The 24,874-nt window shown below is 46.6% G+C and overlaps 1 protein-coding gene across 4 annotated transcripts in view; it reads right to left on the minus strand.

Annotated features, from left to right (window-relative positions):
* Positions 1-21,709, minus strand: part of ARVCF (ARVCF delta catenin family member) — a 291,383-nt gene extending 269,674 nt beyond the window's left edge. For 3 of the 4 annotated variants that reach the window (XM_056859269.1, XM_056859270.1, XM_056859268.1), the window contains exon 1: positions 21,470-21,709. In XM_056859269.1, the coding sequence (XP_056715247.1) occupies positions 21,470-21,685 (216 nt within the window). In that variant the 5' untranslated portion in view covers positions 21,686-21,709. Of the gene's footprint in view, positions 1-7,746; positions 7,771-21,469 lie in introns of those variants that run through there. The other variant, XM_056859272.1, reaches the window with a different exon arrangement.
* Positions 21,710-24,874: the final 3,165 nt, after the last annotated feature.

Below are 24,874 nucleotides of genomic sequence, written 5' to 3' on the forward strand. Positions count from 1 at the left end.
TGTTCCAACTTGTAAACTTCCTTCTTAAACTGTGGTGCCCAAAACTGAACACAATACTCTAAGTGATGTCTAAGAAGAGCAGAGTTAACCGACAGCATCACTTCACGTGATCTGGACACTATACTTCTGTTGATGAAGCCCAAAATCGTATTTAGCCTTTTCAGCTACTGCATCACACTACTGACTCATGTTCGGTCCAGGGTCTACTAAGATTCCTAGGTCCTTTTCACACATACTACAGCTAAGGCAAGTCTCCCCCATCCTATAATTATGCATTTGATTTTTCCTGCCTAAATGCAAAGCTTTACATGTATCTCTGTTGGAATTCATTTTATTAGTTTTAGCCTAGTTTCCCAGCCTGTGAAGATCGTCCTGTATTCTAATCAGAAGGGATCCATCCCTAATGAAGCCCAGCCTTGCATCCGGATGGTAGGCTACCTGGCCGATCTTAAAGCTTGGGAAGGGGGTTTCATGCAGGAGAAGATGCTTTGAAATTGACAATATTCTGGCTAACAAAACAAATGCAGGCAAAGACTAAAAATTGACACCAAAGTATCATTAGTTGGAGCGATGTTAGAAATTCCAGCTAAAAGTCAGTTTTCTGCCAGTGACAGTATCCAGTGCCTTTAATAACAGAAGATAATTTTTAACCACAAATACGAATGAAAGCATGCCATGCAGGTTAAGAAGAAGAGTTGTTTTTTATATGCAGACTTTCTCTACCACTCAAGGGAGACTCAAACCGGATCACAATCACCTTCCCTTCCCCTCCCCACAACAGACACCCTGTGAGGTGGGTGGGGCTGAGAGAAGTCTAACAGAGCTGTGACTTGCCCAAGGTCTCCCAGCTGGCTTCGTCTGTAGGAGTGGGGAAACCAACCCGGTTCTCCAGATTAGCCTCTGCTGCTCATGTGGAGGAGTGGGGAATCAAACCTGGTTCTCCAGATCAGACTCCACCACTCCAAACCACCGCTCTTAACCACTACACCACGCTGGCTTGCCATTGTGTCCAGGTCTGCTCTGTGAGGACGCAGCCAAACTATTAAACCTAAGGTTTTTTAAAGGACTCAAAAAAAGAAAAAGAAAATATGAAGTACCGTTCAGCCAACACAGCAGTTCTGAAACACTTCCACACACAAGTGTTAAATAATTCCTGAGCAATGAGCAAGACATTTCTCAGACCCCTGGGGATTTTAACATGGGTTCTCAGTGTCTTTTAGTTTCTCAACATTCCCCCCCCCCTCAAACGTGTTAGCAAATTTTTCCTAGTAAAAGTATTCAGACTTGCCATAATGGTACGTTAGCTTTTCTTGTCTCCAATACACAGAAGATAAACAAAGCACTGCTATTTTGGTGGGAGTGGTATTTAAGAACATGAGAACATAAGAAAGATCATGCTGGATCAGACCAAGGCCCATCAAGTCCAGTAGTCCGTTCACACAGTGGCCAACCAGGTGCCTCTAGGAAGCCCACAAACAAGACGACTGCAGCAGCATTATCCTGCCTGTGTTCCAAAGCACCTAATATAATAGGCATAACAACATAAGAAAGGCCATGCTGGATCAGACCAAGGCCCATCAAGTCCAGCAGTCTGTTCACACAATGGCCAACCAGGTGCCTCTAGGAAGCCCACAAACAAGACGACTTCAGCAGCATTGTCCTCCCTAGGAGAAAACTGTATCATTCCATTGCTGCCTTTGGGATGGGGTATGTGGTCTGGGTTGGATTCCCCACTCCTCCACATGTGTAGCAGACTCTAATCTGGTGAACTGGGTTTGTTACCCGCTCTTCCACATGAAGCTAGCAGTATGACCTTGGGCTAGTCTGACCTCTCTCAGCCCCACCTACCTCACAAGGTGCCTGCTGTGGGAGGGGAAGGCGATTGTAAGCCGCTTTGAGACTCCTTAAAAGTAGATACAAGTGGGGTATAAAAACCAACTCCTCTTCATCATCATCAATATGATGGTGGTGGAAAGTGCTGTCAAGTCAAAGCTGACTTATGGTGACCCCATAGGGTTTTCAAGTCAAGAGTTGAACAGAGGTGGTTTGCCATTTCCTGCCTCTGTGGGGCAACCCTGGACTTCCTTGGTGGTCTCCCATCCAAGGACTAACCAGGACCAACTTCTTAGCTTCCAAGATCTGACAAGATCAGGTAGCCTGGACCATCCAGGTCACAGCCATCTATATGAGCTCTCAGTATATGATAGAGAATGCACACATCTGCACACATGTGCAAGCAGAGGATCTGTACACCCTGGATAAGGATTTACTCATGCTTCTGCATCAGGGCGGGCATGCATGCATTGTGTGAGGGAGAGAACACTGGAAAGCACATGGGATTTTTGGCTATGGGGCTCCCACCCCCTCCCCAAAAGAGAAAAAGAACCCCGTCTTCACTGAAGAGCTGAATGGAACTTTCTTTCTGGCACCCCCAACTATGGATGATGAGGATTATTTTGCATTTGTGTGTGTGTGTAAAGTGCCGTCAAGTTGCAGCCGAGTCATGGCAACCCAGTAGGGTTTTCAAGGCAAGAGACTAACAGAGGTGGTTTGCCATTGCCTTCCTCTGCATAACAACCCTGGGTTTCCTTGGTGGTCTCCTATCCAAGTACCAACCAGGGCCGACCCTGCTTAGCTTCTGAGGATTGATGAGATCAGGCTAGCCTGGACCATCCAAGTCAGGTCATTTGGAAAGTATGTATTCATTGTTGAGTGACATTTGACAGAAAGACCTGTGGCCACTTTTATTTTTAAAAATCCCCCGTGATGCAGGAACAAAGAACTTGTTTGACTTCTGGCAAATGATTACAAGAGTTTGGCTCTGCGCCATAATTCACCATCAAAGCCTTCGCTTGGAGACTCCTGCCATGGTACGTATTACATTTGGCAGATGCAGTGACGCTGAAACTAGCAGCAAAGAAATGCTCCGAGCAGGAATTTCTTAGGCTGCCAATGGCATGATTCAGACACCATACCAAACTGTATCTTAGGAAGTTCGACTCTGTTCTGGCGTAATGCCTGATTGGAGATGCCATGGCTTGTGGCAAACCACAATCAGAAACCATGCACTGAAGTGCGTTTGCAAACCACGGTTGATGCTAACTATGGTTCAGCATGATGTATGAATGGACAAAGCATGATTATGGCTGTCTCATCATCTTCTGAGGGCGGCGCTGAACAGATGGGAAACAAAAGCAGACAACTCTAAATCATGGTTTGCTTCTATGAGAGCTCAAACCACGGTTTGGGTTCTATGCGAGGGTTTTGGCGTGATATCTGAACTGGGTTAAATGCCAAAAGGAATCATGCTTATGGAAGTTTAACTGTTGCTTGGCATGCTGTCTGAAGGGCAAACCATAGTTGGCAAAACCGTCGGAAAGCATGGTTTGAAGTGGGTTTGCAAATTATGGTTTGATGTGAACAGACATTGCTCTGCCACTAGAGACTGCTGCACAATGGAACCAGGATTGAATTTACAAAGTGAAAGCAGGCAAGCAAGCTCTAAACCATGTTTTGCTTGTTTAATGTTTGGAGACTCAAACCATGGTTTTGATTCTGAGCTATAGTTATATACAGTCCGTGGTTTGGCATGGTGTCTGAATCCCAGGTGCTTTCTATAGGCAACCATGACACAGCAGTATGTTTGCAAATTCCTGGAAATGAAGTAAAGCCATGAGCCACCATGATTTCTGGAAGATCTGAGAGTAGCCGAGATTTTGGTGGGAATAGGTCAGCTGGCACTTTACAGGAAGAGAATAGAAACTGGTGTTCTACTAATTTGGGATTTGGCTTTCTTGTGGGTGTTATTGCTCAGTTGCTTTTATCTGGTTTTAAACAGTTGCAATGAGCTCTTAGTCTTCCAGATGGGACAGGCTCTAAAATCCTTTTTAAAAATGGATGTGATCTTTTAGCCTGTTCATAAAGCATCGTTAACTCCTACAAATCTTCTTCTGGACATAGTTACTGAAGAAATTTGCTTTCATAGCACAAGGGACTCCTTGATTTTGGACGCGGATACACAATCTTGCATGGGTGTGAAGAAAATTGGTGGCAGCAGACAGATTGTTAGTTTTACAGACCTAAAAGAAATAGAATTATACACCTCAGGAACTCAATAAAGGCCACTGATATTATGTTTTGTGTTTTGAAGGCGCTTGTGATGGGCAAGCTGATATATTAAACCATCACTTGTACTTCCCAGTATATTGAGTTACATCACTTACTGTACATATTGATTTACACAAAAGCCACGGAAAGCAAACAAAACCTGCCTTTGAGCCAGGTGGCTTGCATATAACCAGCTTAGCCAGGTGGTTGCCCTCTTCCTTTGCCTCCCTTTTGAGCAAAACAACTTTAATTCCATGCTAACTCTCTCTAGATGCCTTGATCCCTTTCTGGAACAAAAAGTTCAACCATGCGAAGCTGGGTATAGTTTGACAAAATGTGTCTTACTCAGAAAGGTGTGGCTTCCCCGATTCTTCCTGGAAACAGCTGGATTCAGTTACTAACCTCAGCAACCCCTGAGTTTCGATCCCATGTGATTTGAAAACAATTCACCTCTTGTGTTCTGCTGGGCATCACTCTCTGGTTCCAGGATCAAGCCTGATTACTCTGCCTTGACAAATGGAAAGTTGCTGCCAACATCACCTGGAAGCCAGCATGGTGTAGTGGTTAAGAGCGGTGGTTTGGAGCGGTGGAGTCTGATCTGGAGAACCGGGTTTGATTCCCTACTCCTCCACATGAGCAGCAGAGGCTAATCTGGAGAACTGGATTTGTTTCCCCACTCCTCCACAAGAAGCCAGCTGGGTGACCTTGGGCTAGTCACAGCTCTTAGAGCTCTCTCAGCCCCACCTACCTCACAGGGTGTCTGTTGTGGGGAGGGGAAGTGAATGTAAACTGGTTTGATTCTTCCTTAAGTGGTAGAGAAAGTCAGCATATAAAAAACCAAACTCTTCTTCTTCTCTCTTCTACTTTCCGGGTATAAAACTGCCATGTGCTAAATAAAAAAAGACCTTATTCTGTATATTACTGGCTACCATACACAACTGAGAGGGAGGTGAGGGTCACAATAATCCCCCCCCCAGCCTTACTCTCTGGAAAATTCTGCCGTTGCTAAATACATTATCTTTGACAGCACGAGATTCTGGAGTCACCCATGTCCTTTTAAGGAAGGCCTCTCTTATACCCACTCAGTGTTCCAAACTCAGGAGGAATCCAAACTTTTTTTAAAAAAAAAAAACCATTCAATCCGTTTAGTTTCAATGTGAACTTAAGAACATAAGAAAGGCCCTGCTGGATCAGACCCAGGTACATCAAGTCCAGCAGTCTGTTCACACAGTGGCCAACCAGGTGCCTCTAGGAAGCCCACAAACAAGACAACTGCAGCAGCATTGTCCTGCCTGTGTTCCACAGCACCTAATATAATAGGCATGCTCCTCTGATCCTGGAGAGAATGGGTATGAATCATGAGCAGTAGCCATTACAACTAGTAGTCATAAACAGCCCTCTCCTCCATGAACATGTCCACTCCCCTCTTAAAGCCTTTCCAGTTGGTAGCCATCACCACATAAGAATATAAGAAAAGCCATGCTGGATCAGTCCAAGGTGCATCAAGTCCAGCAGTCTGTTCACACAGTGGCCAACCAGGTGCCTCTAGGAAGCCCACAAACAAGACGACTGCGGCAGCATTGTCCTGCCTGTGTTCCACGGCACCTAATATAATAGGCATGCTCCTCTGATCCTGGGGAGAATAGGTATGCATCATGACTAGTATCCATTTTTGACTAGTAGCCATGGATAGCCCTCTCCTCCATGAACATGTCCACTCCCCTCTTAAAGCCTTCCAAGTTGGCAGCCATCACCACATCCTGGGGTAGGGAGTTCCACAATTTAACTATGCAATTTAACTGTGCCATGCAAAAGAGCACAGGAAGCCAAAGAGACAGCTGCCTTCTCCTAAGTGCCTGGCGGCCCATTTAAAACTGGCAGCCCATTAATGCTGCTTTCCCTTAGCTTGACCCTGGAAATCAGAGCAGCATGGGAAAACCGACAACCATCATGCTGTAGTGTATGCATTTCCCGTCATCGTCGCCCTCTCCCCCCTCAAAAGAAGGATGATACAGTAGTCCTGAATGTTCTCATTAGCATTCTGCTCCTGACTTCCAGGGCCTTTCCCCTTCCAAGTAGAAAATATCCAAAGGGACAGCTTTCCGTTGCTACCTTTGCAGACATCACCATCTGACCGCATGCAAAGAGACAGCAGCAACAGTTTCAGGTCAAGCAGCACAAAGAAGCGACGAGAAAACACTTCCGTGTTTCGCAAAGTCCACAGGTGGTGCGCGCCACCAAGAATGCAAACATGTGGGAGGGGAAAGGATAGGAAATATTTTGAAAATAACAGACGCCAGAGTCTGACATGCTCGATACGAAGTTGACTCGCCCCTATAAGCAGGGTGCCTGGTTCTCGTGAAAGGCAAAGCGTGTCATACGGGAGATAGGTGTGTTCCTAACAGTTCGCAACAGAGCTGAAGGTCATTCTACTAGCCTCCTTCCCCGAGGCAAGATCTTTGTACATAAACGTGCCTTAGTTGCCCTCCCCCAGCCCCATTTATACAAGGGGGGACAAATTTAAGAAGAGGGAGCAACAAGAACCTTGGTTTAAAACCTGGTTTGACCTTCCACTGCCAAGACGTCCATCAAGTCTTTACAACTGGAGCAGAATAAGCACCCTTCCTCCCCGGAGGAAAGAGATAATACAAGCCTCAAAATGTCAGGCAACATCTTTTATTTGCTGTGCCCTGTGGAGGAAAAACAGGGGGAAACCGTTTCCCCTCTGCATGTACCAAGGGCCACCACAAAAACCCAAGGCCCAGAATTCTCCCATTCGGCACTCAAGTTTTACTTTTTGGTTTGGAGTATCTTTGCAACATGCTGTCCCTGAAATGAACTAAGCAAAAACTCAGAGAGGAATAGATCGCCTGAAACCTGCCGGGTGATACGCTGCCTCTCCAGCGTAGTGCTATTGACTTGTGTCGGTCGCAAAGATCAACTCTCTGAAAGATCAACTCTCTGAAAGCCAACTTTGCTTCGATTTCTTTCTGCTCTTTCCTCTTGCACAGACCAAGAAAATACAGCGGGGCAAAAAACTAAATAAATGACCCAGACACAGCCAAACAGACTCCGCACCATTTAGCAAGGAAGATCCCCGCTTCCTGGCCATCCAGAGCCAAAAAGAACCCCCTAGATTTACTGAGCAGCGGCTGAAAGGTCAGGAGGAACAACGGTCGGCTTTCTCTTTCGGCTGCAACTGGTAACACAGGAGAGACCAAATACATAAATAAACAGCCAGTCGCTCCCACTCCCCAAGAGCTGCTAGTAGGTAAACTGCCTGACCCCCCTTCACAAAAGAGGACAGCCTCCCTCCCTCCCTCCGACCAGTACAAATCCCCCCACCCCGCCCAAACACACAACTGGGGATCGTCCAAATAAAAACGCATTTTCCCCGCCCGCACGCACACTCGCACCCGAGAATGCCTGGGAGGCTGTGCCTTGGGTTTGCCGCTCTCTAGACGCACCTTTCCCCCACCCGGATGCTCAAAGCTCAGCCAGAAGCCCCCCATGCAGAGTTTGGAGAATTGGCATGGGGGGAAGGTGCGTCTGGAGAGCGGCAACTCCCAGGCACAGCCTCCCAGGCACAAGCGGCCCAAGGGAAAGAGAAAGGCGGCTGCGAGCCGAGCCGCTACTAACCTGTTTGAGTTCTGCAGGCATGGATGCAAAAGGGGCCGGCTTCGCGGTCCCTACCGGGCCAAAGAAGAGGAGTAATAAAATGTTCTCGAAAAATATCTCGACGCTGTCCCAAAGCAATCCAGATGGGGGGAGAGAGAGAGGGGGCTCTCTGCTTTGACAGCCTGCCACGCGTCGGCTCTTCCCCTCCCCGCGTTTGGAGAGCCCCCTTCGGACCCGATCGAGGCGGAGGCGGATCCAACCTGGGAAGGGGAGAGAGCCCCCGACGCCCCCCCCCAATCCGAGCGTCTTCCCTGGGGGGTGGGTGGCTGGGTGGGAAGGTCCACACGCGTTTATCCCCCGGTCTCCGGCCGGGGATGGGGTCGCAGCCCGGATCTCCTCCGGCAGCCGGTGTCTTGCGAGCCGGCGGGGCTGCCTGCCTCCGGCTCCGGCGGACTCTCCCGGTTCGCTTCGGGGGCGGGGATGGACAGGCGCAGCTGGGAGCGCCGGGAGAGCCGCCCCGGGCCACACCCAGCCCGGGCGGCGGCGGCTCCGGAGAGGTGGGCTGGGCTCGAGCCCGAAAAGCAAAGGGCTGGGGGGGAGACAGGAGCCGTTTATGCCTGGGAGGGGTCGCCTGGGATTCGCCGCACTCTAGATGCACGTTTTCCCCATCCGAATCCTCAAAACTCTGCATGGGGGCTTATTTTTTTCCATTTATGCCTGGGAGGTTTCACCTTAAATTTGCCGCTCTCTAGATGCACATTTTCCCCATCCAAATTCTCAAAACTCTGCATGGGGGCTTATTTTTTTCCATGTATGCCTGGGAGGTTTCACCTTAAATTTGCCCCTCTCTAGATGCACATTTTCCCCATCCGAATTCTCAAAACTCTGCATGGGGGCTTATTTTTTTTCCTTTTGTGCCTGGGAGGTTTCACCTTAAATTTGGCGCTCTCTAGATGCACAGTTCCCCCATCCAAATTTTCAAAACTCTGCATGGGGGCTTATGGCTTTGAGCATTCGGGTGGGGAAAATGTGCATCTAGAGAGAAGCAGATCTAAGGCCAAACCTCCCATGCATTGATTGGTTTCCCTTCCTTCTTTTAGGGATGGCAGAAGGCCAGCTGGAGAGGAAGCCATCCGTCTCAAGGCCCGGCGGGTGCCACACATTGGCCCTTTCCGCAAGCAGGCGTGGTGTAGTGGTTAAGAGAGGTGGTTCGGCGTGGCGGACTCTAATCTGGAGAACCGGGTTCGTTTTCCCACTCCTCCACATGAAGCCTGCTGGGTGACCTTGGGCTAGTCACAGCTCTCTTAAAACTCAGCCTCCCCTCCCTCACAGGGTGTCTGTTGTGGGGAGGGGGAGGGAAGGTGATTGTAAACCGGTTTGATTTGTCCTTAAGTGGTACAGAAAGTCAGCATATAAAAACCAACTCTTCTTCTTCTTCTAATCTGGTGAACTGGGTTGGTTTCCCCACTCCTACACATAAAGCCAGCTGGTTGACCTTGGGCTAGTCACAGATCTCTCAGAACTCGCCCAGCCCCCACCTACCTCACAAGGTGCCTGTTGGGGGGAGAGGAAGGGAAATAGAGTGTAAGACGGTTTGATTCTTCTTAAAAGGTAGAGAAAGTCGGCATATAAAAACCAACTACTACTCTTTTTTCCTCCTCCTTCCTACTCCTCCTCCTCCTTTCTTAGACAGAGGGCAAAAACGCACGGTGGCTTTAGCCTCCTTTCTTCCCTGTTCCAGCCAGGATTGAGCCACCACAAGATCAGCATAAAGCAAATGACAAAGGCTAATGTAAACAGGGAGGCTTCTCCAGAATAGTAGCACTGAGTTTCTCTTCTTCACTTCCTCAGGAGGATGCTTCCAGGGAGTGGGCGCAGTTGCAGAAAAGGGCTCTATTTCTGGCCCTCGTTGGCTTCATCTGTCTCTTAGCTTGATTTTAGTTGGTGCCGAAGTTCTCTTGAAGCCTCTGATTCATCCTCATCCTCCCCTTTATAGTTTGATCGTGCGAACGAGACGGAGAAAAGGAGTCTGGCCCATTTCCCTTGCAGGAAAGCCACTCGGGTTATCTCGCTGCAACTTTCTTCTCGCAACACACCAACACAAACTGCGCCTTTAAGGGTCGTCATGACAAGCGGCCATGTGGAGATAAGGAAGCCCCTCTTTCCAGACTGGAAAAAAAATACCGTCGCCACAGGCTGGCGAATGAAAACAAAAATCGTATGGTGCCAAGCTGGCATCAGGGGAGTGGACATGTTCATGGAGGAGAGGGCTATCCACGGCTACTAGTAAAAATGGATACTAGTCATGATGCATGCCTATTCTCTCCAGGATCAGAGGAGCATGCCTATTATCTTAGGTGCTGTGGAACAGAGGCGGGATGGTGCTGCTGCAGTCATCTTGTTTGTGGGCTTCCTAGAGGCACCTGGTTGGCCACTGTGTGAACAGATTGCTGGACTTGATGGGCCTTGGTCTGATCCAGCAAGGCTTTTCTTATGTTCTTATTACCTTTGCATGGCTTTTGTTTCTCTGGTGCCAGAAGCATCTGGCAGATTTAACGCTGCTCTCAATGTATGTATTTATTTATTAAGAGAATTTATAAACCACCTTTAAATAGGCAAGGAACAGCAAATGAAACAAGCCCACCTGCCCCCCCCAAAGCACAATGCAAAAACCCCCGAGCAAAAACATCAGAAGGAAAAGGCGTTAGGAAAACTAGAGCAGCCAACGAAACCAAATAGTATTAGAAAGGTACATGAGCCAAGGAAGACAATATAGGCAAGTCTCTACGGCTTGTTTGGAAGGGGCAAGATCCTGAATCTGGAAAACCTTGGCCATTTATGTATGGCTGGTTTGTCGTAGTCACCTTACTGACTACTTTGGGGCTTTGCTTTGATTATGTTTGCATTTTCTGACCGTCAGAGGTTGCCTTGCTGTTTCTGCATGTTTTGCCTGCATTTTCTGGATTAATGACTAGCCAGCATCCAGAAAACACGCGGAAAACCCGTGGAAATGTGCGGGGAGAGCGAGGTGACCTCTGGCACTCGAAAATGCAAGCATAATTGAAGCAAAGCTCCAAAGTAGTCGGCGGGGTGACCACAAGGCAACAGTCATGCATAAATGGCATCTGGCAGAAAAGTTATTGGATTACTTTGGGGGCCACCACCGAGAAGCCCCATCTTCGTAGCAGTCACCAATTTGACAACCAAAACCTTTCTGTACCACATCTCACTGAACAGGGAAGCATAGCTGCAGCCATTACTGGCAGGCACTCAGAGCACCAACTGGATAGCAGAAAAGTAAACGGCAGGGAAGTCAGTCTTCCATTCGGCATCACCACAGATGACTGTGGAGAACAGCAACTGCCAGCGGCAGCAGAGAGAAGGGCCCACACCGAGTTATTATACATTAGATTATACTGGCTGGTCAAGACAAAGTTCTTAAGTATATTGGGGGGATCATTCTAGGAAAAGTTGTAGGCAGCAGGAAAAGAGGAAGACCCAACAAGAGATGGATTGACTAAAGGAAGCCACGGCCCTCAATTTGCAAGACCTGAGCAAGGCTGTTAAAGATAGGATGTTTTGGAGGACATTGATTCATGGGGTCTCCATGAGTCGGAAGCGACTTGATGGCACTTAACACACACACACACACATATATATATATATATATATTGCTTGCTTACAACTGCTTTATGGGGTGTCCCTGTAAGTCAGGTGAAATCCAGTCTATTGCGCACATTTTCTTCAGATGCTCTTTCTATGAGGAAGCAAGATTCAAGCTAATTTCCCCTCTCCTTAATCTAACAAAGGACAGCTCTGAGGAAGGGAGGTTGAGGACTCCTGTGGGAAGGGTCAGTCCAGATGATGAAACAAGTAGCTAAATTCTGTGCTGCAATATACAAGATCTGTCAGACAAAGTGGGGGCTTGGCAATCTAACCTAAAACGGAAAATGTTATATTAATCTGAGGTTTTTAGCTAATAGTAATTTGTTCAATTTATTTAAGAATTATATATTCCATAGTTTCAGATACTTTCTTTTTTAATTCTATCTTGTAATTGATAAAAATATTTTAATGGCTTTGGCGTATTAATAAATCTGAATCTACAACTGCTTTATGCTGTCCGATTCACACCTTCGGCACACCAATCCAAAGGCTGGACACTAAACAACTAAGTCAGGCAAATGACAGATGCTGTGCACTATGTACCATGCATTGTGTCATGGACAGTATAAAAAATATTGCCTTCAAACTGGGCTTTCAAAGCAAGAGAGAAGCAGAGGTGGCTCACCATTCATTGCCTTCCTCTGCAGAGCCTTCCTTGGTGGTCTCCCTTCCAAGTACGGACCCTGCTTAGCTTCCGAGGACTGGTGAGATCGGGCTATAACCATGCCGCCTTCCCTCTTGGGCTGGTAACTAAAGACTAGTTGAGTGTGTGAACTATCCCTTGCCAAAAGAGAGGGGCGTATGGAGCCCAGAGCCAATGACACAAATGCCGAATGAGGAAGACGGGTCACGTAGAATGCTGTCTGTTTTTAGAGGGGACATTTCCCTTCTTTCACCTTTCCTCCTTTCCCTGTCTTCCCCCCTCTCCAACCCCACCCCATTTCTCTTGTGTCTCCACCTCTCTTAGAAAATACTTTTGCTGTTTAGGGATATCCTTTGCTGATTGCATCAGTCAAACAATAAGCATGTGAGGGAGGAAGAAGCATTAGGAGACTGTTAATCTCGACCTTTTCCTTCCCTATAACACACTGACAAGGGATACATCTGGACCATTGGGCTTCTGGGGGAGTTTTTCGGCCTGTGCATTCCACAACCAGCAAACATCATTATTATAAATATCCTTTGGGGTGTGTGGTTTGTGCTATTCTACTATTTCTATCCTTGCAACAACAAACTTCTCCCACGGCACTTTCTAACTCAGTTTTTAAAATCTTAGCAGTTTGGATTTTTAAAAAAAGTATACTGGTAAATATAACAATGGTTTGGCACTGGGGTATTTCCAGCTAGACATGAATTAACAAACGATATCCCAAAATAGAAATATAAGGGACTAAAGGCATCCAAGGAAAACAAGAAGCTTGTGAAAAATGCAGAGTATGCAAGAGAGCTAGGCTGCTCCAACGTATACCCAATTTGGGACTGACACTTCCTGAACCAAAACAAGTTCCAGGTTTTGAAAGGCGCTGAGCACATGCCTCCCAGTCTGGTCTGCTAGCATCTGTGGGCCTGAGTCCCAAGTCTCATGGCCTTTGCCGCAGCCCACAGTGACTGGCAGGTGGGAAGATCTGCATCCTTCCACTGCATAACAGCAAATCTCAGGATTTGGTGCTCTTGGGGCCACAGCAGTTGCCCAACCACGTCAATTCCTGATGCTGGTAGTGCCAGGAAGAAGAAGAATTGGTTTTTATATGCCGACTTTCTCTACCACTTAAGGAAGACTCGAACCGGCTTGCAATCACCTTCCCTTCCCCTCCCCACAACAGACACCCTGTGAGGTAGGTGGGGCTGAGAGAGCTGTGACTAGCCCAAGGTCACCCAGCTGGCTTCATGTGGATTAGTGGGAAAACAAATCCAGTTCACCAGATTAGCCTCCACCACTCCAAACCACTGCTCTGAACCACTACACCATGCTGTCTGTAGCCAGAAGAAGAGCTGTGGCTCAGAGGCAGAGCATCTTTATTTTATTTTATTTTATTCAATTTATACCCCGCCCACCCCCAGCTATGCCGGACTCAGTGTGGTGTATTGGTTAAGAGCGGTGGTTTGGAGCGGTGGACTCTGATTCCCCACTCCTCCACATGAGCGGTAGACCCTAATCTGGTGAATCAGGTTGGTTTCCCCACTCCTGATCATGAAGACAGCTGGGTGACCTTGAGCTAGTCACAGCTCTGTTAGAGCTCTCTCATCCTCACCTACCTCACAGGGGAGGGGAGGGGAAGGAGATTGTAAGCTGGTTTGAGTCTCCCTCAAGTGGTAGAGAAAGTCAGCATACAAAAACCAACTCTTCTTCTTCCAATAACATACATCACAATATAAAAATATATACTTTATAAATTAAAACCATAAATCCCAGTTTAACTTCAACAGACAGCACTCAGATTTCGTACCAGTTACCATAACCTCAGGATGGTGACATGGCAGCTTCTATTTAAAGAATGAGTGCTTGTTTGTGGAATAGGAACATTTCTGGCTTTGTAGGATGTCTTCCCCGAAATGGTAGCACTCCAGTCTCCACCCATGTGCTTTCTCCCCATGCTGGTGACCCTCAGAGACCTATCCCACGCTATTTCCTCTTCAACAGAGGTTGCCAGCCTTTTCATTAATGAGAACTATATATGAGTAATGAAAAATATCCTGAGCTACTCCCTCCCCGCAAACATATTACCCAGTTTTGTTCTGTCCTGGAAGCAGAGCAATGACTTGGAAAAGTGCCAGAAATGAAGCTAAGCAGCACACAGAAAAAAAACCTTATCAGAAATCTTTAATAAGCCAAAATGGTGGTGGCATCACTAGTTTGACCCACCTTTAGCTGGACCAATGCCCCACCTGAGAGGTGTGGTGCACCATAAGAACATAAGGAAATTACAGGGTGTACTTCAAGTTAAATTGATTTCAGATGTATATGTTTGCAGCGTACTGACTAAACTTGGACACAGAAATATAATTTCTCCCCTTTTTCTCTATTCCTTTTCCTTTCTGTACCCTGAAAAATTAAATAAAATATATTTTAAAGAAAGAACATAAGGAAAGCCATGCTGGATCAAACCAAGCCCCATCAGGTCCAGCAGTCTGTTCACACAGTGGCCAATCAGGTGCCTCTAAGAAGCCCACAAGCAAGACGACTGCAGCAGCATTATCCTGCCTGTGTTCCACAGCACCTAATATCTAGGCATGCTCCTTTGATACTTGAATTTAATTAACCAATTAAAGATCACTGCAGCAGAAGACCAGAAATGGATCAGTCTGCAATCAGAATCTTCAGTAGGGTTGTAACTGCCACATACAGAAAGTCTGCAGAAGGGGGCACATGCAGCAGGATCCTGTCCAAAGATCTTAGGAGCGCGCATGCATTTGCATTTCTAGTTGATGTTTTTATTTATTTATAATCCACTTTTCTCCCCAGTGGGGACCCCAAGTGGCTTAGAACATTGTTCTCCTCTCCTCCATGTTCCTACTACAACAAACATGTAGGTTAGGCTATGAAAATGTGACTGAGCTACGGTCAGCCAGCCAGGCAGAGTAGGGATTCAAATCTGAGTCTCCCAGGATCCTAGTCCAGCATTCTATCCACTACGCCACCCCAACTCCCATAGTGGATGTTCAGGACACTCATTTAAATCCCCAGTACACTGTTTAAATCTTTGATCACCAGCAGTTGGAATTAAGCAGGGAAGCCCAGTGGTGAGGCAGCTCCCACAAGACAGGCGTTGCATGACCTCTACACCGAATGCATTCTAGCCCTCCAGTGCTGAGTCGTGAATCAGCAGCCAAATCCTTATAGCTTATGAGATGACACAGTTTCTAGTTGCTACACAAGCAAGCACATATTGAATGACTAAGCAGTTTAAGAACAATAGACATCACATCGGGCAGGCTCCCTTTACCCCTTTGACAAATGAGCCCTATACAACACATGTTGTACTGAGGTTGTCATTTTGCCTCTATTTTTAATCTATGCTTTTGTCTTTCCAATCCTGGCGGTGATTTTCAAGATTCTGTTTTTGTCGTGCTAGGGCAAGCAAGGGGAGAGAATCCTCCCCAATCAAAAAATCAAGGTGAGACATATAATGATGATGATGATAAATTTTATTTATATCCCGCCCTCCCCCGGCAGAGCGGGGCTCAGGGTGGCTAACATCAATATACATAGGCAATCACATACAACTTTAAAACCATTTCATTTAAAATAACGCTGCACATAACAGTACATCTACATGGCGCCACGCTAGTTTCTACAAGGAGTGATGTTATTTCGGTGGCTGTCAGTTAACCATGATGTCATGATCCAGGAGGAATGAGAAGGATAGGAAAGAAGCCAGCTTGCTGGAGAGGGTAGGATACAAACCCAATAAATAAATAGATAGATAGATAGATAGATAGATAGATAGATAGATAGATAGATAGATAGATAGATAGATAAAGGAAAGGGGAATGAGAAAGGAAGAGGAAAGCAGGGGGAAGGGGGAAAGCTCTGCCCACTGCCAGCACTGGATTCCCCCCGCTTCCAGAAAAGCACCATAAATTGGGTGGGTCCCAAGTTTAATTCCACTACATGCATCACGAAACTGGTGTGTTATGCAGAACTACGGACAAAAGGAAAACAGGTATGAATAAAGCCTCCAATGCACTCAACTCACATTTGAGTCACATCCAATACTTGTATGCCAAGCATGCACCCTTTTGACTCTGACGTTTGATGATGATACTGCCACATCAGAGTTAATGAACGGCTGACTGTGGATGGAGGCATGAAACAGAGGCTCATAGATTATGTCGTCCTCTACTGAAAAACCTTGGATTCCCCTGCTCTATCGTAAATACACCTAATGATGTAATGCCCTGGCCTGGATGGCCCAAGTTACTCCAATCTTCTCAGCATTCAGAAACTAAACAGGGTTGATGCTGGTTAGAGAGCCAGGGTGGTGTAGTGGTTAAGAGCGGTGGTTTGAAGTGGTGGACTCTAATCTGGAGAACTGGGTTTGATTCCCCACTCCTCCACATTAGTGGCAGACGCCAATCTGGTGAACCGGGTTGGTTTTCTCACTCCTACACATGAAGCCAGCTGGGTAACCTTGGGCTAGTCACAGCTCTCTTAGAGTTCTTTCAGTCTCACCTACCTCGTAGGGTGTCTGTTGTTGGGAGGGAAGGTGATTGTAAGCCGGTTTGATGCTTCCTTAAATGGTAGAGAAAGTTGGCATATAAAAACCAACTCTTCTACTTCTACTTGGATGGGAGACCACCTAGGAAGTTTGGGGTAGCTACGCAGAGGCAGACAATGGCAAACCCACCTGTTCATCTCCTGCCTTGAAAACCCTACAGGGCTGCTATAAGGTGGTTGTGACTTGACAGCCAAACAACATGGGGTGTAGAGTTTTCACTGTCTCCAAGAAACCCTGAAGCTGGCAGGTGCAAATACTAGAAGGGGGTGTGTGCTAGGGAACATGTACACAGTGGCTTGATGCTCACTGCAAACTATGGTTTGGTCCTTCATGTCTAAGCATGTTGTCCTTCCACTTCTCATGTATTTATTGCATTATTCTTATATCCTGCTCTCCCCGGCAAATTCCTCTCATGGATAGATATCCACCCCAACTTCCTTGTTCATGCCAAAAGTACAGTTTGCCATTACATCCAAACCAGGGATATTTCGGTGCAGACCAACCTATAAGCTGCTTCCATGCCAATCAGAACTGGAAACGATGGTTCAAAGTGCACCTCCGGTTCTGGAAGCTACCCTTGGCGCAGAGTGAAATGGTGAGCAAGATTTTGACCGTGCTGAATAGGATTTTTTAGAACCACTAGGGGCCAAAGGAAATTGCTTTATCCATCAGACTGAGCGCACAGGCTTTCAAGCAGCCGTCCCTGCGGTATGTTATTCTGTAATAAGCAATGAAGCTAAATAAGATTCAACAAATAAAGGCAATATTAATTTAAAAAATATGAAAAGAAGTGCTGAGAGCCACTAACAAGCTCTGCTAATTCTGTCGTTCTTCTCGTTCTAATATAACAGAGCTCCTGCTGCCCCCCCCCCCCACGTACATTTAAAATACAAAACTGGATCCTTTGATACCATACCACTAAGTTAGATCATATGACATTTTCCATCAAGTGTTTCTCTAACACAGAGAGATTTGCTTTGACAAATGTTCTTTTTCCATCAGAGGAAGCTTCTCTCTATCAGAAAAAAAAACTCTTTCATTGGAGAGAGTCTTTCTGCCTTGAAGGAAGACTTAGCAGAAGAGAGTCACGGGATCCATTCACGGAAAGCAGCTGTAGAATCCAACCCACAGTTAATTTTCAAACTCTTTTAAAGTTATATCGCCATACCTGTTGTATAGCCCTATGCATGGTTATTTGGGAACAAGCCCTATTGTGCTGAAGGTTGCACAACCTCCATGTGGGGCCTGGAGATCTTCTCAAATGACAACTCATCACCAGATGACAGAGATCAGTTCCCCTGGAGAAAATGGCTGCTTTTGAGGGTGGACTCTATCATATTATACCCCACTGAGGTCCCTCTCACACACCCTGACCCCTACAGGTTCCACCCCCAAAATCTCCAGGAATTTCCCAAGTGAGAGTTGGCAACCCTAACTGTATTCCATGGGCCTTTAATCCCTGGAAAGTATACAGGGGATTTCAGTTTGGGATACTTTAGTTAGGAGCCTCCCAAATGAACTGTGTGTGTTAAGTGCTTCAAGTTGCTTCCAACTCATGGCGACCCTATGAATCCGTGTCCTCCAAAACGTCCTATCCTTAATAGCCTTGCTCAGATCTTACAAATTGAAGGCTGTGGCTTCCTTAATACAGTCAATCCATCTCTTGTTGGGTCTTCCTCTTTTCCAGCTGCCTTCAACTTTTCCTAGCATGATTGTCTTTTCCAGTGATTCTTGTCTTCTCATAATGTGACCAAAGTAAGACAGCCTCAGTTGAGTCATTTTAACTTCTAGGGTCAGTTCAGGCTTGATTTGATCTATAACCCACTGATTTGTTTTTGTTTTTTTGGCAGCCCCGAATAAACTAACTAGGCTTATTCCTCCTTGCCCCACTTCGTGGGGCACCTGAACTCATCCGGCGCATCTCAGTGGGGGTCTTCTCAGGGTGCGATCTCTAATGCAAAAGATTCACAGACTGAAAACAGTTTTTGAAGCTACACAACACCACCGCCAACACATACAAGCCCAAAGCACCGCGCGTACATTAGCAGGCTGATCTGTAGCTGCCCATAACCCCACGAGACACGAGACCTTACGAGCCTATGTTTTTGCTTAAGGAAACACCAACCTCCTCTTTAAATTTAGGTCACGGTTTGCCTGGGGGGGGGGAGGAATTAGTGGCCGCTGAAACAGAAATAAAAGGTATTGTTGAATTCCCCATTCCCCCAAAGCAATGGGAAAATTGAAAGCGGAGTTGCAAGGTCAGCTTCCTCCGGAGGCGTGTCTTCGTCAAACAATTAAAAAAATAGGATTCCTTTTTAACTATACAGAGCTGAAGGCAGAACGATGTGAGTACGACAAGCCACAGAGGCGATTCTAACCCCAAGGTTGAATCAATGCTAGCTCCAGATGCCCAGAAACACAGACCGCCTAAGGCCAGAACTCTGCTCTCCCCAGTGAAAAACAAGAGTGATAATTGTGACAATTGTCGTCAAAAGTTAAACGCTGCAGCGGGCAAGCTTCCCTTTTGTTTGCTTGAGATGTGGCAAGTTTTTACTATACAAAACTCTCAAAGTGATTTCTACATTGGCCCAGTCTTACAGCAGCTCTTTGTTTGGTGTGGAGGACCTACCGACGGGTCACCTGTTCAGGCATTCTTTGCGTTGCAAATTGTGCCGAGGTTGATAAGTCAAAGGCAAATCTTGAATCAGGGCCTCTCATGCCCCGAGGACAGGCTCCAAGCATCTCAGCAGAGCCTCTCATTCACTTACCTGGATTCAGTCAGCTCTGTCTTCTTTCTAGGTTGACAATGGCTAGTGGAATTCACCTTCCTAATTCTAGTCTCACATACAAGAGTCCCGAAAGGTCGTTTATGCATTGGTACTTTCACTCACGTTAGCCCCAGGTCCGTCTCGGTTGCTGCCTAGAGTTATGTATGAGTTTTCTATCCATTAGAGGTGACCTCGCTGCCAGCCCTCACACATCCTGGGTCCTCCCGTTCCTCTGTTAACCAGAATCTTTCCTCTCCCCTGAGCTCAGCCTGGGTAAAAACCCCATGCATAAGGCAAAGCGTGGGACACGCAAACTTGGTTTCTCTCACAGCCAATTACAAAGTAGCATGTAAATAGGCAGGGATTAAAATGCTTCCTGCTTCCTTGGAGCTCTTTCTGAGCACAAAAAAAGGCTTTTTAAAACCGAGGCTTGGATTTCTACCCCACCCTCCTTTCAGATTGCTCCATTTTTTGTTTTTTGTTCTTAAAATGCTTATGCAGCAATTGGGTTTTTTGAGGGGGAAATTCTCTCTCACAATAAGCTCTACAAAGTAAGCCAATTACAAAACAGCATTTAAAGGGGTCGGGATTTGATTTGAGCTTGGAGATTGCTGGTACATAGTTTCCCAACAGGAAAGTGTGGGTCCAGCAAGCAATGAACCTCAGGTAAAACTCCCATGATTAAACGACCAAAAAGACTTATTCAGGAAGAAGTTTCCCATGTCCTGATTCAGCTATTAGAGGCGACACCCTTTATCCCTGCCATGCCTCTGTGCGTGCTCTCTCGCTCTCTCTCAAAGACAGGAGAAACAACTTCTTCTCCCAATACACAATTAACTTGTGAACCTCACTGCCGCAGGAGACAACAATGGCCACCAGTTACAATGGCATCAAGATATGATTAGTCACAATCATGAAGGTTTGAGTTAATCAGGGTCACCTCCATGTTCTGAGGCAGTATACCTTCAAATAACAGTTGTCTGAGGGACTGCCTCGAGGGAGGACATCTGGTTGACCACGGTCAGAAAATGGATGCTGGACAAGATGGACCATTGGTCTAACATGGCAGGATCCAACAGTCTGGGGAAGGCTTCCATACCCCCTATAGCACTTTTGCTCCTCTCCATGGCTAGCAAGAGCATGGCATGCTATGAAGAAGAATCATATATACACAGTTGTGCAGAATTTCAATAATTTACCCAGGCTGCAGATTGCATTTTTTTAACACAGACATTCAAATATATATTACATCTTCTGTGCTAAGTATACACGGTCCTGGAGATGTTCTTCCATTTGAATCAATGAGAAACTCACCAGAGACGTTTCGAGCTAAGAATTAGCAGTGAGAAACAAAATGTCCACTCCGTTCTGCATTTGAGACTGCAGACTTAGTTGTCAATTTCAGCTCAGCCTGTACCTGAATATATCCATCCAATACAGATGCCAAGGTCTAGAATAGGGTTGCCAGGTCCCTCTTCGCCACTGACGGGAGGTTTTTGGGGCAGAGCCTAAGGAGGGCGGGGTTTGGGAAGGGACGGACTTCAATGCCATAGAGTTCAATTGCCAAAGCAGCCATTTTCTCCAGGTGAACTGATCTCTATCAGCTGGAGATCAGTTGCAATAGCAGGAGATCTCCTGTCACCCCCTGGAGGTTGGCAACACTAGTCTAGAAGCACTGTTTATCCTCAATGATAAATCTAGGACTATGTACAATAATGTGTAAAACGTTTTTTGTGACCGTTCTCCGATGATAAAGTCTCGGGGGAAGCACAACACAGGCAAGACACAGCCTTAACCCCAAGAATCCACAATTGTCACCAACTCACATTAGCACAGCATGCAAGACTCAGTCTGGTCCTAGATGACCAGGAACGCAATTTCACAAGGTCACACATCGTAGTATGCAATGAAACACTGACGACCAATACCCAACAGGGCCTTCTGCAACATGGAAGGGGAAATGTACGTATGCTGCCCAGCGTTCTTTGGTGGACGGGTGGAATAAAGAATGAGAAATCAACCCTGAGGACAGATGACCATTTCGGGCGAGGCGCGACACAGAGGGGCAAATAAAATGAGCAGGCAGTTTACCTGCAGGACCAGCTGCTGCCAGGCGGTCGCCAGGGGCTGGCCATTGCCAATGTTGCACACGCTCACTCGGTCGGAGGGCTGATTGGCGCGCTCGAGCTGCAGGGAGACATTGCGCCGTTCCTCTTCGAGGGCCCGGGTGAGGCGCTCAAAGCGGGCCTCTTGCTCCTTAACAGAGGCTAAAATGCTGGCAGCGGACCTGATATCATAGTCCTCCATGACTGGTCTGAAATTCTCGGGCCTGTTAACTGATAGCGGGCAAATGACAAGGGTTCGGTGAAGGGTAGGGGGAGGAGTCACAGGTCAGAGATCAGGAATAAAAAAAAGGCACATGTTAATTATGCTTCTTCGTAACAGCTATGCCAAGAAGGAAATTGGTCCTGGTGTTCTGACAACACAACTTCCTTCCTCCACGTCCTTTTCCAAGGGAGAAAGGCTTTCTATGTCAGAGGAAGAGTTTCTCGATTGGAAAATACTTTTCTCCATTAGGAGAAATCTTTCTCCAACGAAGCAAGATGTAGTGAGAGTTGGAGGAGCCAATCCTGCATTCCCTGGCATTTATTTCCCTTTATGTCACCAATTGCTTCCTTTTTAAAAAAAACAACACACACACACATATCTTGAATTTTTTTAACACTTTCTATCTGACAAGCAATGTTTGTGCTTTTCAAGAAAGTAATTTTGCTGTGCAAACAGCATTGTACTTTTAAGAAGATATTAGTTCCCAATTTTTGTCCTTTTCTGGCAGATCAATTATTTATACAACTTTATTAACGTCAGCTTTTAATAGCGCACATAAGAGTTAAGTCTCCAAGGACTGCTGACAGTCCTGCACAGAGATCCAAAGAGAGTTATGCAGTTGTGACTTCAATGAACTTGGTAGGGTGTAACTGTGCTTAGAAATGTGTTGCTAATTTAGGAGAGGAGATTCGATAAGGCTTAGCAGCCCAGTCCTGCTGTGACATCACGGAAGTGCTTGGCAAGAAAGCTCTCCCCTTGCGTTTCCCCGCGTTTTGCCCGAGTTTTCAAATTTGTGATTCGGTAGTTTAAAAATTTGTGATTCCCTGAAAAGGTGGGCAAAACATTTCCTGTTTTGGCTGGTTCACCACTGTGATATTTCAGGGGTCTTGTTCAATTTTGTTTTTGCAAAGCATCTAGAATTCCTAGAAATTAGTCGTCGAAAACGACCAAATAAATGTCTGATTGGTGTTCACACAACAACGAACATTGCTGCAAATGTTTTCCAGAAGAGGCCTGAACAAATGGAGCCTGTCTGTCATGCTGGTTTTCAGCACTGAAACGGCTGCTGCGTTACCCTAGTTTTTCAGGTGCTTGAATTTATTTAAACAGTTCTGTTATTTTAATGCATGTCAGGATGGTGGTTTTTAATTTAAGTTGCTTTGAATGCCAGGAACAACAGAGTGTCAATATTTTAAATAAATACACTGCTGTCCACTGGATACTTGAGAATGTTTTCCTCCTGTTTGCCAGTCCCGGGCACTTTGCAAAAACAAGAACCCCCTGAAGCTGCCTTGTGTGGCTGTCAAACTATATTCGACTTGGGTCAGAACTTCACCAGGCTTCTTGGAGAGAATGAATTCTGCTGACTTTCAAAAAAAGGAGACTCACAGCCCATTCCTGAGCCTTTGGTGGCTGGGGATGGCGTGGCCGAGGCGCTGCCGCGGCGTCTCCAAAGCTGTTCTCCGGCGGCCGAAAGGCTTTAAAAAGCCTTTCGAAGGCTTTTAATTTTTTTTAAATGGGGCATTTTGGCCCATTGAGAACAGCGAGGCTGAGCCAGCAAAAAGCTGCGTAGCGCTGTTCCCCCGGTCAACATACCGAGGGTGAAAGGGGACAGGAAGACATGGGGACTTTATAAGATGTGAAATGGCCTTCAGAATGCATCTGTGGAGGTGCTCCTATGGCTGCCAACCTCCAGGTGGGGCCTGCAGATCTCCCAGAATTACAACCGATCTCCAGACAACAGAGATCAGTTCCCCTGGAGAAAATGGATGCTTTGGAGGGTGGACTCTATGGCATTATACCCTGCTGATGTCCCGATCCACCCCAACCCCCACCTTCCCCATGCTCCTCCCTGAAATCGCCAGGCATTTCCCAACCCAGAGCTGGCAACCTTATGTGCTCTATGTGTGTGGTGGTGCGTTGCCACTGTATGCTTAGATATGATTTGGGGAAGAAAGTGTGGCTGCCCATGTGCTTTCTTGAGAATCCCGCAATGCTCACTGGATCTGCAGGATCCCAGAGATGGCCCCTTTCATTTTTGCAGCGGGTTAAAAAAGAATCCCAGTCCAAACAGCCAGAAACCTCTGTGCCAAAGTATCATGGTTTGATGGGAGTCCTTTTGCTTGCATTTGCAAGGTCAATGGGAAATTAATTTCCTCCCAGCTCGTACATACTGGAGATGATAACGCACAGTTCCCTTCCAAGGTCCTCATGACAATCCTTTGAAGAGAGATCACGAAAGGTACCTTGTCTGACTTGCTATCTTGTTCCAGATACGGGGCGCTAAGCAGCCCTTTCATTTTCCATAGAAGGCCATGGCAGCTGGTATCTCCTGCTTATCTGTGCTGGCTGCAAAATGCTGTATGAGTAGCCACCTACCGCAATCCTTTCTGATTAGCTCATGTATGCAAACGGCTTGTTAATATAACGTGGGAGACCTTGCTGAAACAATGCTAACCTGTCTCAAATGTAACCTGCCATTGTGTCATGGAGACATTTTAAAGGGAACCCCCCCCCCCAAAAAAAATCTGTAACAAAATTTGTCTTCCCTTCATCATAATAGGACAAGGCTTTGTGTTATCTGTCCTTTGGGGGGGGGGGTAATCTAAATTCTGCAACCAGAAAGCAGACCATTTCACACTTTATAAAGTCCCCATGTCCCCTAAGCAGACACATATGCTTTGGAGCATCCACCTGAGATGGGGTTGCCAGGTCCCTCTTTGCCACCGGCAGGAGGTATTTGGGGTGGAGCCTGGGGAGGGCAGGGTTTGAGGAGAGGAGGGACTTTAATGCCATAGAGTCCAGTTGCCAAGGTGGCCATTTTCTCCAGGTGAACTGATGTCTATTGGCTGGAGATCGGTTGTAACAGCAGGAGATCTCCAGATAGTACCTGGAGGTTGGCGACCCTAACCTGGGATCTTAATTCACAGGTAAGTGCTGGCTCAAATGAGGCGAGAACTTCAGCATGCAAAGAAAATGTCTTCAGCCTCACCCTTGTACCATTTCCCCTGACATGAGACAGCCCTGGGGAGCCACTGTTTGGCCACTAGGGGAACTTATTTGTACTTGAGGCAACACATCAGTGTCCTTAACAGGACAAACAGAGGCTCATGGCGACCCTTTCAGGTCAGGAAAATAGCACAGGGGGGAAGGCTGGAGCCCCATTTC

Source organism: Euleptes europaea, chromosome 13 (assembly GCF_029931775.1).
Source record: "Euleptes europaea isolate rEulEur1 chromosome 13, rEulEur1.hap1, whole genome shotgun sequence".
Classification (NCBI taxonomy): domain Eukaryota; kingdom Metazoa; phylum Chordata; class Lepidosauria; order Squamata; family Sphaerodactylidae; genus Euleptes; species Euleptes europaea.